Below are 19,498 nucleotides of genomic sequence, written 5' to 3'. Positions count from 1 at the left end.
CATTGAGGGCATCAAGTTTTTGAGGTCGGTGTGTGTAGACCTTCGACTTGAGAAGAATTTCCACGGAGCGAGATCAGACCAACATGAAGACCACCCGACATTGTAGTGTAGGGAGATCAGCTTCCCTGGAAAACTTAAATGGATCTCCACTCAGGCCGTATGAGCTGTTACTCCACCCTCTTCAAACCTGCCATCCACCACATCCATTTCTTCCAGTTCTCTGGCATTTCAGTGTAACGTTCTGTAGTGACGGTGATCGTCGCTCCCCTCTCCTCAAAAAAAGTAAGGGCCTACAATACCAAATCCTACAATGGCGCACCAAACTGTAACTCACTTACTGTGCAGGGGTCTCTGATGACGTTGGTTTCAGCCCAATAGCCAGAGTTTTGCTTATTTACTCAAACATTCAAATGGAAATGTGTCTCGTCGCTGACGTCACATCTCGATGAACGGTTTACAGAATGTTGGCGCACAACTCTCTGCGGCTCTCCCAGTCTCTCTCAGCGAGTTCCTGCACTCCCATCATTTAGTATGGATGGAAATGAAGGTCCTCGTGCAAAATCAAAGACGTGTTGGAAATGCCCGAGGCAGAAGGGCGCTGAACGTCTAGGAGACTGCAGAATGGATGCCCTTACAGCTTGGATGTTTACAGGCATTCGTAAAGTTCGCAGGTTTTCTCATTAATGTTGTACCTGTCTGTCTAAATTTAGAATTGTTTTTTCGATTTGGGACGTCGTCACCGTTAGGAGGAATGCTGAAGTGCGTTCTGAAGGCGCGTTGCGTGGCGATGATGGATTCGTTGTTTTTGAAGAACGCGTCGCCAGTGAAAGCACAGTGTGCACCGCAATAGGGCATGTGGCCGACTGAAAACTGCACGGGATCGCCATTCAAAGGACCCCCAGCCCAACCCACTGGGCCGCCTCTACCTTGAGAAATGGGGTGCTTCATTTTGGCTCACTCTGTATAACACAGCAACATATCACGAGATGCTTTGCAAACCATCCGCGTCCCTGTCCTATTAAAACCACGACACAGCTGTGCCAGCCCAGGACAGCCGGAGCATTGCTGCCATCCCCCAGCAGTTGGCACTTGCTGTGCACAAATTAAACACACCATAACTTCAGCTCAGTAGTTTGACGTGTTGTTGAAATGTTTAAAGAAAACTCAACTTAGTTGTCAAATCCGAATGTTTCCAATGTCTCCTGATGCACTCAATATAATTTCTTGTGTTAGAAAATCATTTCGTTTTTGGAGTTATGGAAGCCAACTTTGCACCCAGCACACAGTTTATTTACAGTCTTGTGCACAGCACACCAACACACAGCCCCACACAGTCCCTTCTTCCACCTCCACTCCTCCTCACGCTTTGTCCTCTTCCTCCCGACTCCGGCCATTGGGTGCTGGTGACTGGCTCCAGAAGGAGTCCAGGTGCCCAACGAGCTTCTTCCAACAGCACTTCTGGGTGTGGCAGAAGTGCTGCCAAATAGGGCCCTGTAAAAGTTCATGCATCCCCTGGCAGTGACTACAGGGCCCCTGTAGGGTTGCGCTCCCATGCCCGTGGCACCACAGCTGCCCTCTGTCAGCCAGGGGAGAAACCTGTCTTGAAAATACTCTCTCCCCTGCTACTTACATGGCCAGTTAAAGGCCCCAGCAGTCCACCACCGAGTATGTAGGATTTTCTTTGTGTCTGGCACTGATAGAGAGATGCTTGGCATGGCCCACGGACCTTCTGTGTTCTCGCCATCCCAGTGATGAGGTGCAGCCTCAACATAGGAGTTCTGTCTCTGGGCCTGAAGGCTCATGGACTGCAGCGAAGGCAACAATGTCAGGCCCTAAAGGTCCAGGAATAATAGAAGAGACCGGGGGGGGTTGGGGGGGGGGGCACATTAAAGGCCCAGAATGTGTGCATGCAACTTTCTGCATAAAAGTTGGGATTTATAAAAGACAACTTGATGGGAAAACTCTGAAGCATCCATACACAAATTTTCAGAGAAACTGGGAAATGACGACACCCTTGGTCAAGGTGGGAACTGCAGCCAAACCAGCTAAATGATGAGCCACTGTATAATAAATCGTATTATCGAGCCGTTTTAATAATGTGCTTTGAGCTGTTCTTTAGACCGACGGGCCTGGCATTAGTAAGACAGACTGCCCACAATCGCGCCAAGTCTGCTCATATGCAGGTTTTAACAACAGTTGGCTTGCCGGTGACAAAGTGGATTAGCTGGCAGGTCAGGAATATCTCAGCCAAGCTTCACTCCATCATGCCCTCTGCCTTGGAAGCCATAAACTGCCTGGCGAGGCGCCCCGTTCAGTTTCTGAATGCTGTGGTTGTCCACACATGAAACATAACATAAAAAATGACAACATAAAAAGGCAACTTGCAGCAGAATTCAGGTGGCCCTCGTATCTCAATAAGGGCATCTAGCAAGAATGGCGCTGTGCTCATTATCTGTGAGCAGTGACATTCCATTAATCTACATGTCATCTGTGATGCCACCACCTGAGTGAACAAAAGCGTGGCTGGGTGGCCTTGGTCCACTAGTGGGTGGCACTGTTTGTGATGTGGGTAAGGTAACTGGCTGAACCCACAGTGCCTCATACTATTCATTATGACAACAAATGTGTGCCACGTAAGGGTGGCATACCAGTCAGATGCTGGAACCTATAAACTTTCCCTGCTCCCTCAGATGCTACAATGCCATGCATGCCCTTGGCACACTCACACCATAGGCACCAGGGTCTGGAGGTGTCAGATGGGTCTGCAGCATCACGAGGCTGATTAGCATAGTCCATATATGGGTGTATAAGGGTGGCAAGTGGGCGGGGTTTGAGGTGATTCACATTGGCACATTTCAAGATGATTGTGATTTATAAAATATGCATATGCCAGGTTTTATAAATCAGATTTTTTTTTTTTTGCCATATGCATACTTTCAGGCTCAAATCCATGCAAATTTTTTATAAATTGGATCCCCAGTAGAGAAACAAAAAAAAGGAAAAAAGTTTGGGTTAAAAACAGGAAGACCAATGCCAGGCAATGAGAAGCAAACATTTTGGTGACGTTGAATGATTTTCAGTCGCAGAGTTCATTCATGTAATCCTAGCAAATCAGCGGCGGTCGTGGCCCTGACCCATGAGGTGCAGTCGTGTCGTCTGACGTCCCCACCAGTCAGTGACAGAATCATGTGGGTTTGTCCCGTAACAGATAATCAAACACAAAAGACCGTGGCAGCTAAGCTCAGTTTGTTCGTTTTCACACCTCATGCCTCTGTGGCCCGCTTCTGTTTTCAAGCTCTACCCACATACACCCCCCCCCCACCCCCGGATTCATGTGCCAAGGTTCAATAAAAGTAAAATAACAAGCAGCTTGATGATTTAAAGAGCCTCTCGGCCCTCTTATGAATCCTACTCCTCCATTCTGCCCGTCTGCCATTTGGGAGAGGATGGCTGCCAAGCATTTCGGCTCAATCAGCTGCTTTTCCACCTCCGCTGAAGTGCCGCCTCACCCACGGGGTGACGAATCGATCAGGAGAACTGGCATGGGAGACGCTACCGCATCCCTCAGTCGTTCTGTTGGGCTCCTCCACTCTTGACACTCAGCCACCCTGAATCCATGGAAGCAGTAACAATAGGACATGTGTGCAAAAGAATAAAGGCATGTGTGCCCACACGCACACACACACATGCACACACGAATGCCCAATCCTGGACCAGCACTTTGCACATAACGAGAGCCCACCACTTCAGAAAAAAGCCCACTCTCCCTATCAGTCAGTCCCAGATCTCTTGACGATGCCCGCACACTCTTTAACAGCCGTGACTTGTGTGACACCAACTTGTAATTGATATGCCAACAGTTGTCCTCCATGCAGCATCAATGCCAAGGCAGTTCAGGTTCAACATTTCAATAAAGCCTGATGAGGACCATGAGGAGGCTCGATGAGGTGGATCGATAATCTGAGGCCTTCACCTCTCACCCATCGTCAGCGTGGCGACGTCTTGCATGAGAGAGCGGGCATTAATACAATACAATACAATACAATGCACACGTATTATTTATATAGCGTCCTTCACTGAGTGTGGTTGCAGAGTGCTGTGAACAAATCTCAGCTAAAATACGAGTGCAGATGCATTGGCGTCAAAGTGGGTGGGGGGGTAATGATGACGCAGGGCCCACCTTGGCCTCAAGGCCTGGAATGAGCTTATTACTGAGAGTGGGGGGCCAGAGACTGTCTGTGTATCTGAGTCCTGTGCTACACCCCTACATACACACACAGTGCGAATGCCAATTTTGTTGAAACACACAAAGCAACGAAGTAAACAACAATGGAAGCCAAATGGATCTCTCCATGAATTAATTGATGAGCTCTGGACGGTTGACAACGGTGGAGATTCAAGTTCCCAATGCAGGAACTTTTTTTCAGGGACTTTCTGGAAACGTACAGCAACCTGCATGGCGCGAGCTGATGAAGTGACGCGCTCGGGTCACAATGGGTGTCACAAACGAGGACATTTGTTCCAGAAACTTTTTGCAGCACTCCCACTGCAGGACCTCAGGCCATTTGTAGCGCCTGCTCCTTCTCTTAGCTCCTCCTCCAAGGGCGTGTACCTTTTCTTCAATTAGAATCTATCGTGGGTAGGGCTTGGGTGAGGAATGGTTCTGATTGGTAGTCATTAGTGAAGATGGGGCACCACATTACTCTTTATGGCCTCCTACCTGGCTGGGCTGCCTTAACAAAGTGGCACACTAGAAACATGCACTGGCATCAGAAACATGCTGAGCCCCCGGCCAGTGCCCATTGTGCCCTGCTCCCTGGTGTGCCACTCCATGTGCCGCATTGAAGCAATAAGCCTCCCTGTGGAAACACAATCAGCTCAAAGCAGTAAGGGGGGGGGGGGGGGGGGGGTGTCCAGTGTGAACTCCTAATCGCTCCAAACTTTACACCCTGTCACCCTTCATACCCACCTGCCCCGTGTGCCTCACTGTGCACCACATTAAAATACTCATGGAGGGTCTCCTGTGAACCCACCTCACTTCACGCCACGTCACTCTTCTTTACACGTCACATTTTTTGCATAAAGGTTACAGTTCACGTTGTGCAGTGGGAACACAACATGCGAAAGTGGCCTGGGTACACAGGTGACACGGGGGCCATGTTGCACATTAAAGTCAGACGTCCTGTTCAAGCCTCATGTGAGCTGGTGCCCTGCATTAGTCTAAAGACCCTTTACACATACAGCAATCTGCATGGCGTGGGCTGGTAAAGTGACTCGTTCAGGTCACAATGGGAGTCACAGACGAGGACATCCATTCCATATAGCGCCTTTCTATAGTGAACACCACTAAACGGCGCACTAGCACACTTGTGTCTTGCAGTTTACACTGAAGACACTCGCATAGATCAGGAGTTCTTAAGCTGTTTATTCTGAGGACCCCAGTAAGAAAACCATAACTATACTGGGACCCAGGAAGAGCCTGATGACAGCAGAGTCACACAGGGACAAATAACATTGGCCTTAGAATAAAAAATAAATAAAAAAATAAACTGTAATGGTTTTTCCATTCAAGCTAAAAGAGAGAAGTGGAACTCAAAGAAATCAATCGACTATATGATCAAACACGGAGGCCTGTGTGTCCAGCAATCTGATTGGTCTGTTTGGCTTTGGTGACGTGATAGAAAGACGAAGTGCGAGTGTGAGACGCACGAGAAGGAGTGAAGGTGCTCGCTGAGTATAAAACCAGACAGGAGGCGAGAATGGGGTCTCGAAAATAATGACAGGGTCTGAGAAGCACGAAGTACGGGAGACGTTAGTGAAGGCGTAAGACGCTCGCTGGCAGAGCTGCCTTCAGAGACTGAAAGTATAAAACTAGACAGAAGATGAGAAAGGCACCCAAAAAAATATATATATATATGGCAGGCTTTACAGAAACGCACGCGAGAGTGGAGACACCGGTGAAGAGACAGACGTTCACAGACACACAAACACTGAGGAACGGTGCTGACGGTGAATGTGGAGTAAGAGATAACTGCCAGGAGAAAACCCACACAGACGCCGGGAGAACACGCAAAGACCACCCAGAGGGCAAAAACGCCTGGCATTCTAACCCAGGATACCAGATAACTGTGTGCCAAGCAGGACCATCCCAGGAATGGGTGCCAGGCTATCATAGGGCACATGCAGACACCTTGATGGTGAGGAAAGATACTGAAGTTTCAAGGAGAAGTCAACACTGGGACACACAGAGGCCACGCAAACCCCACATGAAGAGTGACTGGGCTGGGATTTGAACCCGGGACTGCAGGCGCTGATTTACTTCTCCAATAATCATCTGTTCAGTCCATCCAGTGTCACCACACCCGTGGGTCCGCCTGCACTGGGGGCACCCATATGACTGAGTAAATATAGCGCCTTGAAATGTAAGGAAAGAGACAGTCGGGTTTTATCAAGTGAAGGTTCCCTGATATTTACTGGCCAATTTGAAGCAAATTATTTATGAAAGGTTTAGGTTATTTGACACAAAAAAAAAAAATTAGTTTTTTTGCCCAATCTTCTTACGTCACTCTTACGTGTCGTGCTGCCGATGTGAATATCTGTATACAAATTGTGGTCCGTAGGGGGCGCCCCAGTCCTCCAAACCACAGATACAACTACAAGAAACGCAGTGCCAGGTTCAAGTAGCACATTTATTTATATTAATAAAAGAAGTGTAGCTGCTGGTAGGTGAGGCCGATCATCAAGCACGAGACAAATGTGTACTGAAAAAAACCTCTTAGTCCAAAAGTTCACTTGAAAAGGTTTGGGGAAAATTCAAAGCAAACAGGCCACGCGAGAACAAAGAAAAAAAGGGTTGTTACACACATAGAATAAAAGGCAAAAACACAAATTGGAAAAAATATCTCTTCTCTAAACGTAGCCTTTACAGGAAAGTTTCCGTTGTTCTCGATTCTAGAAGATGCTTTTACTTCACCTTTCAGTACGTGGCGTTACTTATACCGGGCACGTTAAGACGCGGTTTGAAACGGAGTGCCCTCCGTGTCTCATTTACGGTAAGGCAGGTCACTGATTGAGAGAAATGTGTAGTCCGAGGGACCAGAAACAGTTCAAATCTACCAATTCAGCTCGGCTTGTGGAGTTATACGGACCTCTCACAGACTATGCACTCATATACAGGCAAACATTTAACATAACGAAGGAAACCTCCTTGGCATAACCTAAATAACTAGCAAATGGCTCTGACAAGAACGTTTCATAGGCTTCTCCGTCAAATCTGTGTAATCACAAATATAATTCTCCTTCCTCCTCCTTTCACTTCTCTACTCCTCCCTGGTGGGCTTTGCCCACCTCGACTCCTGCTGACTCCTCAGGTGCACACGGGATAGCTATGATTTCCATCCATCCATCCATCCATCCATCCATTTTCCAACCCGCTGAATCCGAACGCAGGGTCACGGGGGTCTGCTGGAGCCAATCCCAGCCAACACAGGGCACAAGGTAGGAACCAATCCCGGGCAGGGTGCCAACCCACCGCAGTAGCCGCGATTTGTTCAATTATTCTATTACTTGTCTTTGACGGGCATTGTGGCCAGTTGTTCATAAAATAATAATCGTCATTCAGAACAGGGAGTTGACTTCCGAGGTGCAGAATATCCTCCCTGCCGGTGTGAAGGCCTTATGTTTAGCAAAGTGGAACGACATCCACGCTCCTGTGTAAGGTGTGGGGTGTGAGGATCTGACGAGCCTGGAAATGTAATTATGAGTGGTCAGCTAACTTAGCCACTCGGCTTAAGGCAACGGATAAGAAATTAAGAAAGTGACCAACAAATAATTCATCGATGCCATTTGTTTACCTTTGCCATAATATCACCTCTTTATTCAAATGAGCTCCACCATTGATAAGACGTTTTTGCTGAATGAGTCCTCAGATTGTCCATCACCTCCCGCTTTTCATTCCACAATAAACAATAAAGAAACTGAGCGTGAAACGTTCACTCCACAGCCGTCTGCTGTTTTATAGGAGAGACGAGATAAACGTGATGAAGACTTCAGCAGAGAGCGCCGACTGACACTGACGTCCGCTCCTCAGCCCGTCTTCACACTTTGTGATTTTCTCTTATTCTTACAGTTCTCGATGGACAAACAAACACGACCTTCACACTTCCATTGGATTGAAATTTATTGACCTGCTTTAAAATTGTGTTAAGGGAAAGACTTTGTCCTCGTCGAGGCTCATTGCACCTGACAGAAAATCCTCTCTGCACCTCTGTGCCAGATTTACTGCACCACTCCTGTTTTACTGTGAATGCCACGATGGCGGCCATGCGATGAGGCACATGACCACTGTGACCGCAATTAGGCTAAAACACTGCCAGGCACCCTACTGACCCCCCACCTACAACACCCCGAAAATCACCCTGACCCCCTGCCTGTCCTGTTCTCCTTTGTTTTGACATTCAAACTGGCACTGCGGACCTCCACGTCACACACTCGTCTGCCATTCCCTTCTCTCTGCCCCTTTCTTAGACTTGACTTTGATGGTCAGCCATCTCAGTTTAACTGTTTCACGTGCTGATGTTGTGAGGAATAAGAATTACCTGATTGTACCATTGAACAAAACTAGATAGATAGATAGACATGAAAGGCGCTATATGATAGATAGATAGATAGATAGATAGATAGATAGATAGATAGATATGTGAAAGGCACTATATGATAGATAGATAGATAGATAGATAGATATGTGAAAGGCACTATATGATAGATAGATAGATAGATAGATAGATATGTGAAAGGCACTATATGATAGATAGATAGATAGATAGATAGATAGATATGTGAAAGGCACTATATGATAGATAGATAGATAGATAGATAGATAGATAGATATGTGAAAGGCACTATATGATAGATAGATAGATAGATATGTGAAAGGCACTATATGATAGATAGATAGATAGATAGATAGATATGTGAAAGGCACTATATGATAGATAGATAGATAGATAGATATGTGAAAGGCACTATATGATAGATAGATAGATAGATAGATAGATAGATAGATAGATAGATAGATAGATAGATATGTGAAAGGCACTATATGATAGATAGATAGATAGATAGATAGATAGATAGATAGATAGATAGATAGATAGATAGATAGATAGATAGATATGTGAAAGGCACTATATGATAGATAGATAGATAGATAGATAGATATGTGAAAGGCACTATATGATAGATAGATAGATAGATAGATATGTGAAAGGCACTATATGATAGATAGATAGATAGATAGATAGATAGATATGTGAAAGGCACTATATGATAGATAGATAGATAGATAGATAGATAGATAGATAGATAGATATGTGAAAGGCACTATATGATAGATTGATAGATAGATAGATAAATAGATAGATAGATAGATAGATGTGAAAGGCACTATATCATAGATAGATATGATACACACTCTCTCTCACTCTTTCACTCGTTCGCCTGCTCATTTCTGTCTTCTTCTTCTCCTCACAGACTCTCCTGGAGTCCCTCCAAGTGCCAACTGTCACCAGCTTTTCAGGGGATTCAGCTTCGTTGCTTCCAATCTCGGTCCAGATCAGACTCCGACGGAGACCTCTACGCATGCCGTGCACCCCATTGTGCAGGTAGGAGTTGAGCACGATGGGACCAGAAGGGTACTTAGCCGCACTGGGGTTGGCTGAAGTCCTGTTGTTAGCTACTGTACTTCTATCCATTCATCTTCCTAACACGCCTGTCCATGGCAGAGTCACGGAGCAGTTGGGGCACAAGGCAGGAGCAACACCTGGACAGGACGCCAGTCCCTCACAGGGCACACACACACAGAATTTGCCAGCGACTTATTTTTGTATTACTAACTCATAATTCACCATCCCTTAGCACCACAGGGGCCTCTTTATGCTGCTGAAGCACGTCTGCCCTGTTTAATAATATTTTGAGACGACATGTTACATTTATAATATAAATTGACTGTACTGGCACGACCCAACAATGTCCAACCGAGGGCCACAGGCTGTCCTGTTTGTTTCAGGCACATGGCAGGAGCCAGCAGAGGGTGGGGCGCCAATCCATGCAGAGTCCCCTCACGGACAAACACGGGTGACATTTGGCATCATCAGCAAACTTAGCAAACAAGTCTTAGCTTTGAAAACCAAAGTACCAGGAGAAAATCCACACAGACGCCGGGAGAACACACAAAGATCACCCAGACGGCAAATATGCCTGGCATTCTAACCCAGGATGTCAGATCATTTTGTGCCAAGCAGGTCTGTCCCAGAAATGGGTGCCAGGCTTTCAAAGGGCACATTCACACCCACAGTGACACTTTTATTTTGTCACCAATCATCTTGAAGCAGACACCCTGATGATGAGGGACTGATGATGTTTCAAAGAGAAGTCAACAATGGGGCACACAGGGGCCACGCAAACCCCACGCAGACAGCGACTGGGCTGGGATTTGAACCCGGGACTACTCCTCTACTCCTCCCTGGTGGGTTTTGCCCTCCTCGACTCCTGACTGACTCCTCAGGTGAGGCGGAGGCTCCTCTTTAACGCCCCGACCCAACACATCAGCACCTTCTGAGTCAGCCAGCCCCCCAGGAGCGCCCTCTAGTGACACCCGTGGACTCTTACAGGACTGCCCACCAGAACTGCAACTCCCATGGAGTCCAAATGGGAGCCAACTCAGAAGGATGCTGCCACCCAGTACAGTGAGGGCCCCAGGAGGCAGTCCAGTCCCCCGAGTCCTTAAACTATAATGGCCTTCCAGCTGGGATGCCCTTCTGTCCACACCTGTGTGTGTGTGTGTGTGTGTGAAGTCTTTGTTGTCCTCAAAAATATGACAGTCACATGGGTGGCGTGCCACGTGTCAATTCTTCTAGTTTTGCTGATTTAAGTGACATGGGTGCCAATGGGGGCTCTAAAGTATATACGAGGTGCTAATAGTCCAGAAGCGCACACGTTGCAGTTGACGCTGACTATTCCCTGATTGACGAGGACTTTCAAAGATGACCTCATAAACGTCAGCCAGTGCTTCTTCTGCTTTACATACAGTGGCTGATCTGTAAATGAAATGAATGTCCAGTGGCTTTTCAAATGTAAAACAGAAACCGCGCATAAGTAGACGTGACGACGATACGCCCCAGAAGTAACCGTCACAGAGACCCCCAACTGTTTCTCCGATGTCCTCTTCTGTGGTGGGCATTTCGATTCGTTCCACTGATTTGATTCTTTCGAGCTGCCCGTTTAAGCCAGTCAGTCCAATTCATTCTTGTGGTACACTGGATGCATTCAAAGCTATGCCAGCTTGGCACTGAAGTGCTGAGTTAACGCTGCATTTGATTAACTTCTGATATCTGAATTGGAAAACGGAAAGAAAATGCACCCTGGATTCGAAATCCCTCCTCACAGACTCAGGCCTGGTCTCTCAGGTACGACTTCAGATTATGACGTCAATTCAAAATGGCGGCCAACACCGCGATCAGGAAGTACGGTAACAGTTTATAGTTTGAATTTATTACAAGTGTTGATCACTTCAGTCCATAATACTGATTACCGAGAACGAGCGATTATCGGACTAACTGATGTCAGCGAGATGCACCCTGCTGGTCGTACGCTGAGCTCAGTGGTTGCTTTATGCAGTTGTTTTAGTTGTAGTTGCCAAGCAGATGAAGCTCCATTTATTATGAAAAGGAACATCAAAGTCTCCTTTAGACCGGGCAGCATACTTTTGGTGCCTTTCCTGCTCTTCAGTTTCTTCTTCGATTTCTTAGTTTGCTTTCATGAGGGCATCCATGTTTACTTTCCCACTTGGGTTGCGCGAACACTCAGAGTTTACAAATGACGCAGTTGTGACGTCCGACTTCCCAGCTCCCCCGTATGGCGAGTGCAGCGTTTGTTCCTGAGGGGAGGAGGAGCCTGGCGGTGCCACTCTCGCTGCTCGGTGTGCCCGCTGCCCCCCAGAACGGCTCTTCACAAACAAAATGCTTGATGCTATTTTTCACTTTTCCCTTTTATTTTCAAGCAAAGATCTTCTTTTGATGTCATTCAGTTAGCGATAGCAGTTTCTAATGCAGGTCTTTTGTGAAATGAACTTTCGAAAAGCGGGGAACACCCGCATGCCAATCAGTGTGCAACTTCTGTTTCTTAGCCATGACGTTCTGTCCTGCTAACCTCGTTTATTTCACGGAGCCCATTTTATTATCACTTTATGTTTTGGTTGGAATTGCGGGTTCCTAGTAGCTCACCACACAGGGCTTTGGCCACTAGGGGGTCCTGCCACCCACAGCTTGATGGGCTCCATGAATGGCTGTGCAGCACTACTGCCCCTTTAGGGGAGCACTGGGAATGCGTCCTGACCCAAGGAATCAGTAACTAGACTTTCGACATTCTGTTGGTCTCATAAATCTTTGTGTTTTATTTTTCAGCAGCTGCATGGAAGCAACTTACACTTTACTGACGGCTACGAAATTAGAGAAGATATTGGAATTGGCGCCTATTCAGTATGTAAACGGTGCGTCCACAAGATAAGCGGAGTGGAGTATGCTGTCAAGGTAAGACCCTTTTCCTGTTTCATTAACACTTGAACTGAGCAACTTTATGGAACTGCGAGATAACTGCGTCTGGATGACTTGCCACTGTATGCCAATTAATGTGTGTATTGCCAGTCACTTCACCAGCCTCCATCAATGAATGGTGTTTAAAAGCCTTCCATGGTGTAAAATGACACGAAGAATACAGATAAAGAGTTGGGGTACCCCCTTGGTTACCCTGTATAATTTGCCAGTTTTGAGAAGACCATCCACACATTTAGTTGTGGTGATGTCTTTACAGGCACGAGTCCAAACTGAACTGAAGTAGGTAACTGGTCTGCCAGTTTATGAAGGAAGATGGTAGGAAGGGGCGGGTCTAGGGGGACGGACACCGGAGATGATGGCAGGGCCGTCAATCATCCAGTCTGCTGAGGGACAAAGAGAGAAAGGATCAGAGGACAGTGCCAACCCCTGGCTCGGCGGGTAATTACATTTACTAGAGCGCTAAGCTGTCTGCCATTCACACATGCGTGACATGGGCAAAGCAAAGGAAATGTCGTGGTGGCGCAAGATTCGCCAGAGATTCGTAGAATAGGCAAACGGAGAGATTAGCTTTATTGCAATAAACAGTAATATTGACTCATCTCAAATGTGTTGAGCCCCAAACAGGAAAAAAGTTGCCGTATATATCATCATTTCTTATCATCCCGACCTCATTCGCTGCGTACCCTGACTCCCTAACTGCAGCTGTTATTTTCAGGGTTCCCCTCACCACCAATATTTACTGTTTTTCTGCTGCCCTTAACTTCTGACCTGTCTGTGTTTCCCTCTCCTGGCCTCGAGTTGTCCTTCATTCATCATCTCCAGCCATCAGGCCCATTAATTAATGAAATCGTGCTGGTTTCTCCTGACATTCATTCTAAAAAGATATGTGGGCATGTGGCTTTATTAATCAATCGATCAAGCTGACATTTGGTTTGATTCTCTTCTAAGCTCATTTATTTCATGCTTAATACATACTAAGACATGATTCTTATCTTCTATAATCTCAACGTGCCTGCAGACAACTGATGATGAGCTACTGAGGTCTGGAAGGACTTCCTTTGGACTCAGAAGGTATTGAGACCCCGTCGCCTTCTGGGTTGTAGTGTTGTTATGATACCAACATTTCAAACCTCGATATGATACTAAGAAAAGCATTGAAACTTAATACCAAATCTGATAGCCAATACAGAATACACTGCAACTCAATAAATTTAAATAAATCACAATTCTGTATGCATTAAAATCTTTACATTGATGAAAACAAATAATGGGGACTTTAGTCATTAAAGCGCAGAAATAATGAACAGCCTTGGCATTAAACTTAATACGCACTGCAGCCCACCCTGTCAACCGCAGTTCCCATCCACCCACAGTTATAATGTCACACACAGACAGGTTTGAATTATGGGCTGGCGTCTCCAACACTATGAGGAAAACAAGGCCGCTGTCAATGTGAAAAAATCGGGAGTGCTCTCCCCTTGACTATAAACCACAAGACAATGATTATCCATATTACTAACCGAGAGTGGTAAACCGGATGGCATGGATACAGGTACACGGCGATGGGACCATGAGACGTACTGCGCAGGCACGTGCAGCGCACGTCTCATAGACCGCCAGTGAAGTCGTATCCACCGCGCACGAAGGAGTCACGGCCCAAAAACGAAAGAGCTCAACTGACGTGGATGAGAAATGAAGCAACAAGGCGCCCATAGCTAATGACTAACGACACAGCCACACAAAAAAGAGGATTCTGCGCTGCAGCCCAGATTCAAACAGAAGAGGCTACGGAGGCCCCACAGGTCCACAATGAGTGAAGGTGCAGGTGTCACCGCCATATTGTGAGTGGCACTACTGCGGAGTGAAGTTAGCAATAATGTGCTGCTTGGGATTGTACAAACCGCTGAACGCTTTACACCGAATGCAAACACAATACAGCTCAACGATACAAACACGAGCCCGCCTGGATAAAATCAATGAACGCAGGCGCCTACAACGCGCGTCTGAAATGCCGCAAGCAAAGCGGGCACAGCTCCAAGACGAACGACCTCAACTAATGTATTTCAGGATACCCAATGCCGGGGGTAGGCGAGCAAAGCAAGCAGGGGGCAGAGCCCCCCTTGTATTTTTATATTATGTACATTAAAGAACCATCAAAGACAAATTAAATCAAATGAATAATATATTGACCAATTATTATGAAAGTAATAAATAAATTGGTGAATAAATCAGACTCTGCAGGTGCAGGAATTGAAATAAAAATCGAGACTGTATTCAGGTAAAAGTTCCACTTCCGGTTGATGGATTTGGCCCAAATGTTAATACAGATCTACAATTTTGGTGTAACGACCACATGCCAAATTATATCTCATAGCGTTTGTGGATGCTGAAGTTGAAAACAACGGAAGACAACCACAAATTTAAAGTAAAAGGCAATTTCTTTATTCTTGGTGAATCAAAAAGACTGCAACCCAACCCAGCAAGTTCAGTGCCACTGACTGGTCAGAACAGACAGCCTGCCTAAAAGAAGAATTCCTCTCTTTTTATCACCCAGCTTATTCATTAACCAAAGAGAGAAAAACATGGCAGTTCATTCTGAGGTCATACACAGGTTGCTGTAAGTTACGGTTACATCCTGATTTATTACATACAGGAGTGCACAGAGTTTCTTACCAAAATAAAGAGTCATCAGGGCACTCGCATTCCTAAAAATACGCCCTTATCAGCACACAGACTCACACAAGATCAGTTTAAAGCAGTTTCTTATAGTTCAGTACATTAGTTATAAAGAAATTACATTCTTATAGCTTTAATATCTTCATTAGATTTTGTCTGGTTAGATTAATAAATCCTTATTTATTAATTCATAAGTGACATGTTTCTTATAGTTTTAAGCAAGAGTTCAGAAACTGATCACAACTGGTTTATAATATCACAGGGTGTTCTGTTTGTATCAAGAGGTCAGCATTTTCTCATAAAAGAACGCAAGTTAATCTAATAATTCTGTGCACAAGCTTAATTCTTTTTCTGCCTAAATGAAGAACAAATCATATACAAGTAAAAATCCTATAGCTCTCTGTAGCATGATTAATACAAAATACAGTCCTTGGTATTTGTGAGTTAAATACTTATAATCATTTCAGTTAATAATGTTTTTATCTTCTGCACGTTTTTGAGTTTTTGTGTTTACACACACAAACACAGACATAATTCCAAAAAACGGTATTTTCAGACTCAGGGAGGTCTAAAGCGTCAAGATTCATCGAAATCTCGAGGTTGAATTATTTCTATACTTCGTATACGAGAAAGTCAAGTAAAGTCAAGTCAAGTTGGGGGGCATATGTACTGGTACAGCGTGTCGCCACACCCACTACATGACGAAACAGCTCAGGATCCCGGTTGGCAACCCCCCCAGGCAAATACACAGTCCTGTCCCACCATCCGGAAATGACCTTCTATCTGCCGCAGCCAGGTGTTACGTGGACGACCTCTTGTTCTGGTCCAGCCTGGTCCTCAACAATGAGAGTCCAACAAGCTGGATCACCCTCTGGGAATGGTGCCACATGGCCGTAGTGCCGTAACTGATGCTCCCTCACAATGCAGGTCAAGTGCCTCATTCGGGACTCCATGAGCAACACAAAGTCAAACCAGCGGGATCCGAGAACCCTCTGAAGGGACACACATGAAGGAGTCTAGTCTTCATCTCAGGTCACTGGATAGCATCCATATCTCACAAACAGGGAGCACCAGGACTCTAGAAACTTGGACCTTCGTCCTTTTGCTGAGCGGCAAAATAATCTCCCCATAACAAAGTTAAAATAATCAGCCAAAAAGTCAAAACTGCAAAGACGTTAAATAACAACTCTCAGAATGTGAACAGACGATAAAAGCCGGGATACGGTGTGGGATTTGGTAACCAAAGCCAAATCGAGCAGACGTTAAATGGAGTCAAGAAACGGAAGAAGAATTCACGACCAGAATAAGCTCATAAGGATTGTTAAAGGCTTTTCTTGAGAGGAATCTGAAGTCTCAGGTGATTGCAGAAAGGCCGATATTAAACTTGTTATAGTCATGTTGATGGTGTCATGCTGAGGAAACACCATCAGGAAAAATATCTGAGGAAAATATAATTCATTTTCAATATCATTAAAAACATTTTGAAATAAAAAAACATATAATGAAAGGTAAATGTGACTATTGTGGAGGTGCTGAGGAATTTGGTAATTGTAGAGGGAGAAGAGCTGCTGAGATTAAATAAACTGAAATCAAACAAATCACCAGGACCAGATAAGATTTACCCTCGCATTCTTAAGGAGGCTAGCGAGTTCAGACAGAAACCCTTGACACATATTATTAGGATGTTACTGCGCACTGGAGAGATTCTGAAGGACTCGAAATGGCAAATATCATCCCATTATATAAAAAGGGTGAGCGGGCAGATCCAAGAAACTATAGGCCAGTAAGATTAACGTGCATCACAGGAAAATTAATGGAAGGAATTATTAAGGAGAAGATTGAGCAACACCTGGCAAGGACAGGACAGTCAGCATGGGGTCAGAAGAGGGAGGTCGTGTTTTACTAACAGGCTGGAATTCTATGAGGAGGAAACAAAAGGATACAATAAGAGTGGAGCAGATGAGATTATTGATGTGGACTTTCAGAAAGCATTTGATAAGGTGCCACATGAGAGGGTGGGCATCAAAATAAAAGAAGTGGGAGTTCAGAGTGATGTTTTTAGATGGCTCAGACACAGGAAGCAGAGGGTGATGGTGTGAGGACCCTCATCAGAATTGGGTGACGTTAAGAGTGGTGGCCAGCAGCTATTTTTAATATATAGAAATGATTTAGATAGGAATAGAAGGAACAAGCTGGTTAAGTTTGCAGATGATACCAAGATAGGTGGATTAGCAGATAATTTGGAATCCGTTATATCATCACAGAAGGACTTGGATAGCAGACAGGCTTGGGCAGATTTGTGGATGATGAAATTTAATGTCAGTAAATGTAAAGAATTACACATAGGAAGTAAAAATGTGAGGTTTGAATACACAATGGGCAGTCGGAAAATCAAGTGTCCACCTTATGAGACGGAGTTAGGACTCTTATTGGACTCTAAGCTATCGATTTCCAGACAGTGTTCAGAAGCCATTAAGAAGGCTAACAGAATGTCAGGTTATATAGCACCTTGATGTGTGGAGTACAAGTCCAAGGAGGTTCTGCTCACCTTTATAATACACTGGTGAGGCCTCATCTGGAGTCCTGGGTGCAGTTGTGGTCTCCAGGCAACTAAAAGGACATAGCAGCACTAGAAAAGGTCCAGAGAAGAGCGACTGGGCTGATTACAGGGCTACAGGGGTTGAGTTATGAGGAAAGGTTCAAAGAGCTGAGCCTTCACAGTTTAACCAAAAGGAGACCTGAGTGAAGTGTTTAAAATTGTGAAGGAAATTAGTCCAGTGGATCGAGACGGTGACTTTAAAATGAGTTCATCAAGAACACGGGGACACAGTTGGAAACTTGTTAAGGGGAAATGTCACACAAACATTAGGAAGTTTCTCTTTACATTGAGCACCAGAGACACCAAGTGGAATAAGCGACCAAGTAGTGTGGTGGACAGTAAGACTTTAGGGACTTTCAAAACTCGACTTGATGTTTTTTTGGAAGAAATAAGTGGACAGAACTGGCCAGGTTTGTTGGGCTGAATGGCCTGTTCTCGTCCAGAGTGTTCTAATGTTCTAATGTCATCTCAGAAAGTGGGTATGGGTATCCCAGGGAGTTTCAGACACCTACAATATAATATGAAGTTCATATAATTGGGATGGGGAGTCCCTGTGCAGATCTGATCACAAAGACAGAAACACACAATAGATTGGAGAGCTTGGAATTTCTATCAGGATCAAATACTCACAGTTTAATCTGGTGTCAGAGCAGTGCTGCTGCTGGTGGTGGTTCTCACTGAGGACCAGAGCAGGAGATGCTGGTAGGCTACCATATACTGCTGAATGTGGAATCCTGTAGATACTGCAGCCCACTTAAAGCCCTGCCAGTGCTGCTACCACTCCCTGTCCCCAGTGCAGTATGTGTGCCCAGGTCACATCTGGAGATCATGTTGTTCATCTTCCTATCCCACAGATCATTGACAGAAGCAAAAGAGATCCATCTGAAGAGATTGAGATTCTGCTCCGCTATGGACAACATCCCAACATCATCACCCTGAAAGACGTGAGTAAGAAAGTGTGTCCAGTGAGTGGTGACCCCGATACAATCAAAGCCACTCCTAGCAGTTCAGATTCTGTTGTTAGAAATTCTATTACAGTTAATCATATCGGAGAATTAGAATGAAGCTGAAATTCTCAATTTAAAATACCAGATTGATTTTCATCTAGTTTACACGTTATTCATTTGCTACCCCATATAGCGTCTTTCTCAGATTATTCCATCCCTTAACACTCGGCACAAGCAGCACAGACAGAGGCGTATTGTTATTCTTCTCTAATGTGATGTGCAGCTCCTTTCATTTGTGTGAACTGATTTTGGACCTCGGTGTTATCGTGGTATTTCCCTCTACTTACCCTTTACTTAGCGGTAAGTGTACTCATCAGATTTGCACCGTAAGATTAACACACACATACATAGCTATACGCAGACACACGGACACTTGACAGTGTCCTATGAGTGACACACACACACAGCTGGTTAACCTCTAGCACTTCAAACCACACAAGTGCTTTAGGAATAACACAGCCTGTCACTCTTCTGGAATCTCAAGAAACTTAGTTATTGTCGGCACGAACAACATACAATGTTTTAAAGCTATCTCAGACCTAAATATTACTTTATATATTCAAACATACAAAGGCTCAACATCCTTGGCTATAGGCCGTTTATCA

At 45.2% G+C, this 19,498-nt stretch overlaps 1 protein-coding gene and 1 long non-coding RNA gene across 4 annotated transcripts in view; both read left to right on the top strand.

Moving 5' to 3' along the window:
* The window catches only part of LOC127525970 (uncharacterized), a 495,457-nt gene that overhangs the window by 173,935 nt on the left and 302,024 nt on the right, over positions 1 to 19,498 (top strand). The window lies entirely within an intron of this gene.
* Positions 1 to 19,498, top strand: part of rps6ka2 (ribosomal protein S6 kinase, polypeptide 2) — a 123,790-nt gene that overhangs the window by 90,377 nt on the left and 13,915 nt on the right. For 2 of the 3 annotated variants that reach the window (XM_028821099.2, XM_028821100.2), the window contains exons 13-15: positions 9,532 to 9,662; positions 12,462 to 12,587; positions 18,741 to 18,830. In XM_028821099.2, coding sequence (XP_028676932.1) covers positions 9,532 to 9,662; positions 12,462 to 12,587; positions 18,741 to 18,830 — 347 coding nt within the window. The remainder of the gene's footprint in view (positions 1 to 9,531; positions 9,663 to 12,461; positions 12,588 to 18,740; positions 18,831 to 19,498) is intronic. The other variant, XM_051919407.1, reaches the window with a different exon arrangement.

The sequence above is a fragment of the Erpetoichthys calabaricus genome, chromosome 15, assembly GCF_900747795.2.
Source record: "Erpetoichthys calabaricus chromosome 15, fErpCal1.3, whole genome shotgun sequence".
NCBI lineage: Eukaryota > Metazoa > Chordata > Cladistia > Polypteriformes > Polypteridae > Erpetoichthys > Erpetoichthys calabaricus.
The sequence above is the reverse complement of the archived record's forward strand: the minus strand, read 5'-3'. Positions and strand labels throughout refer to the sequence as shown.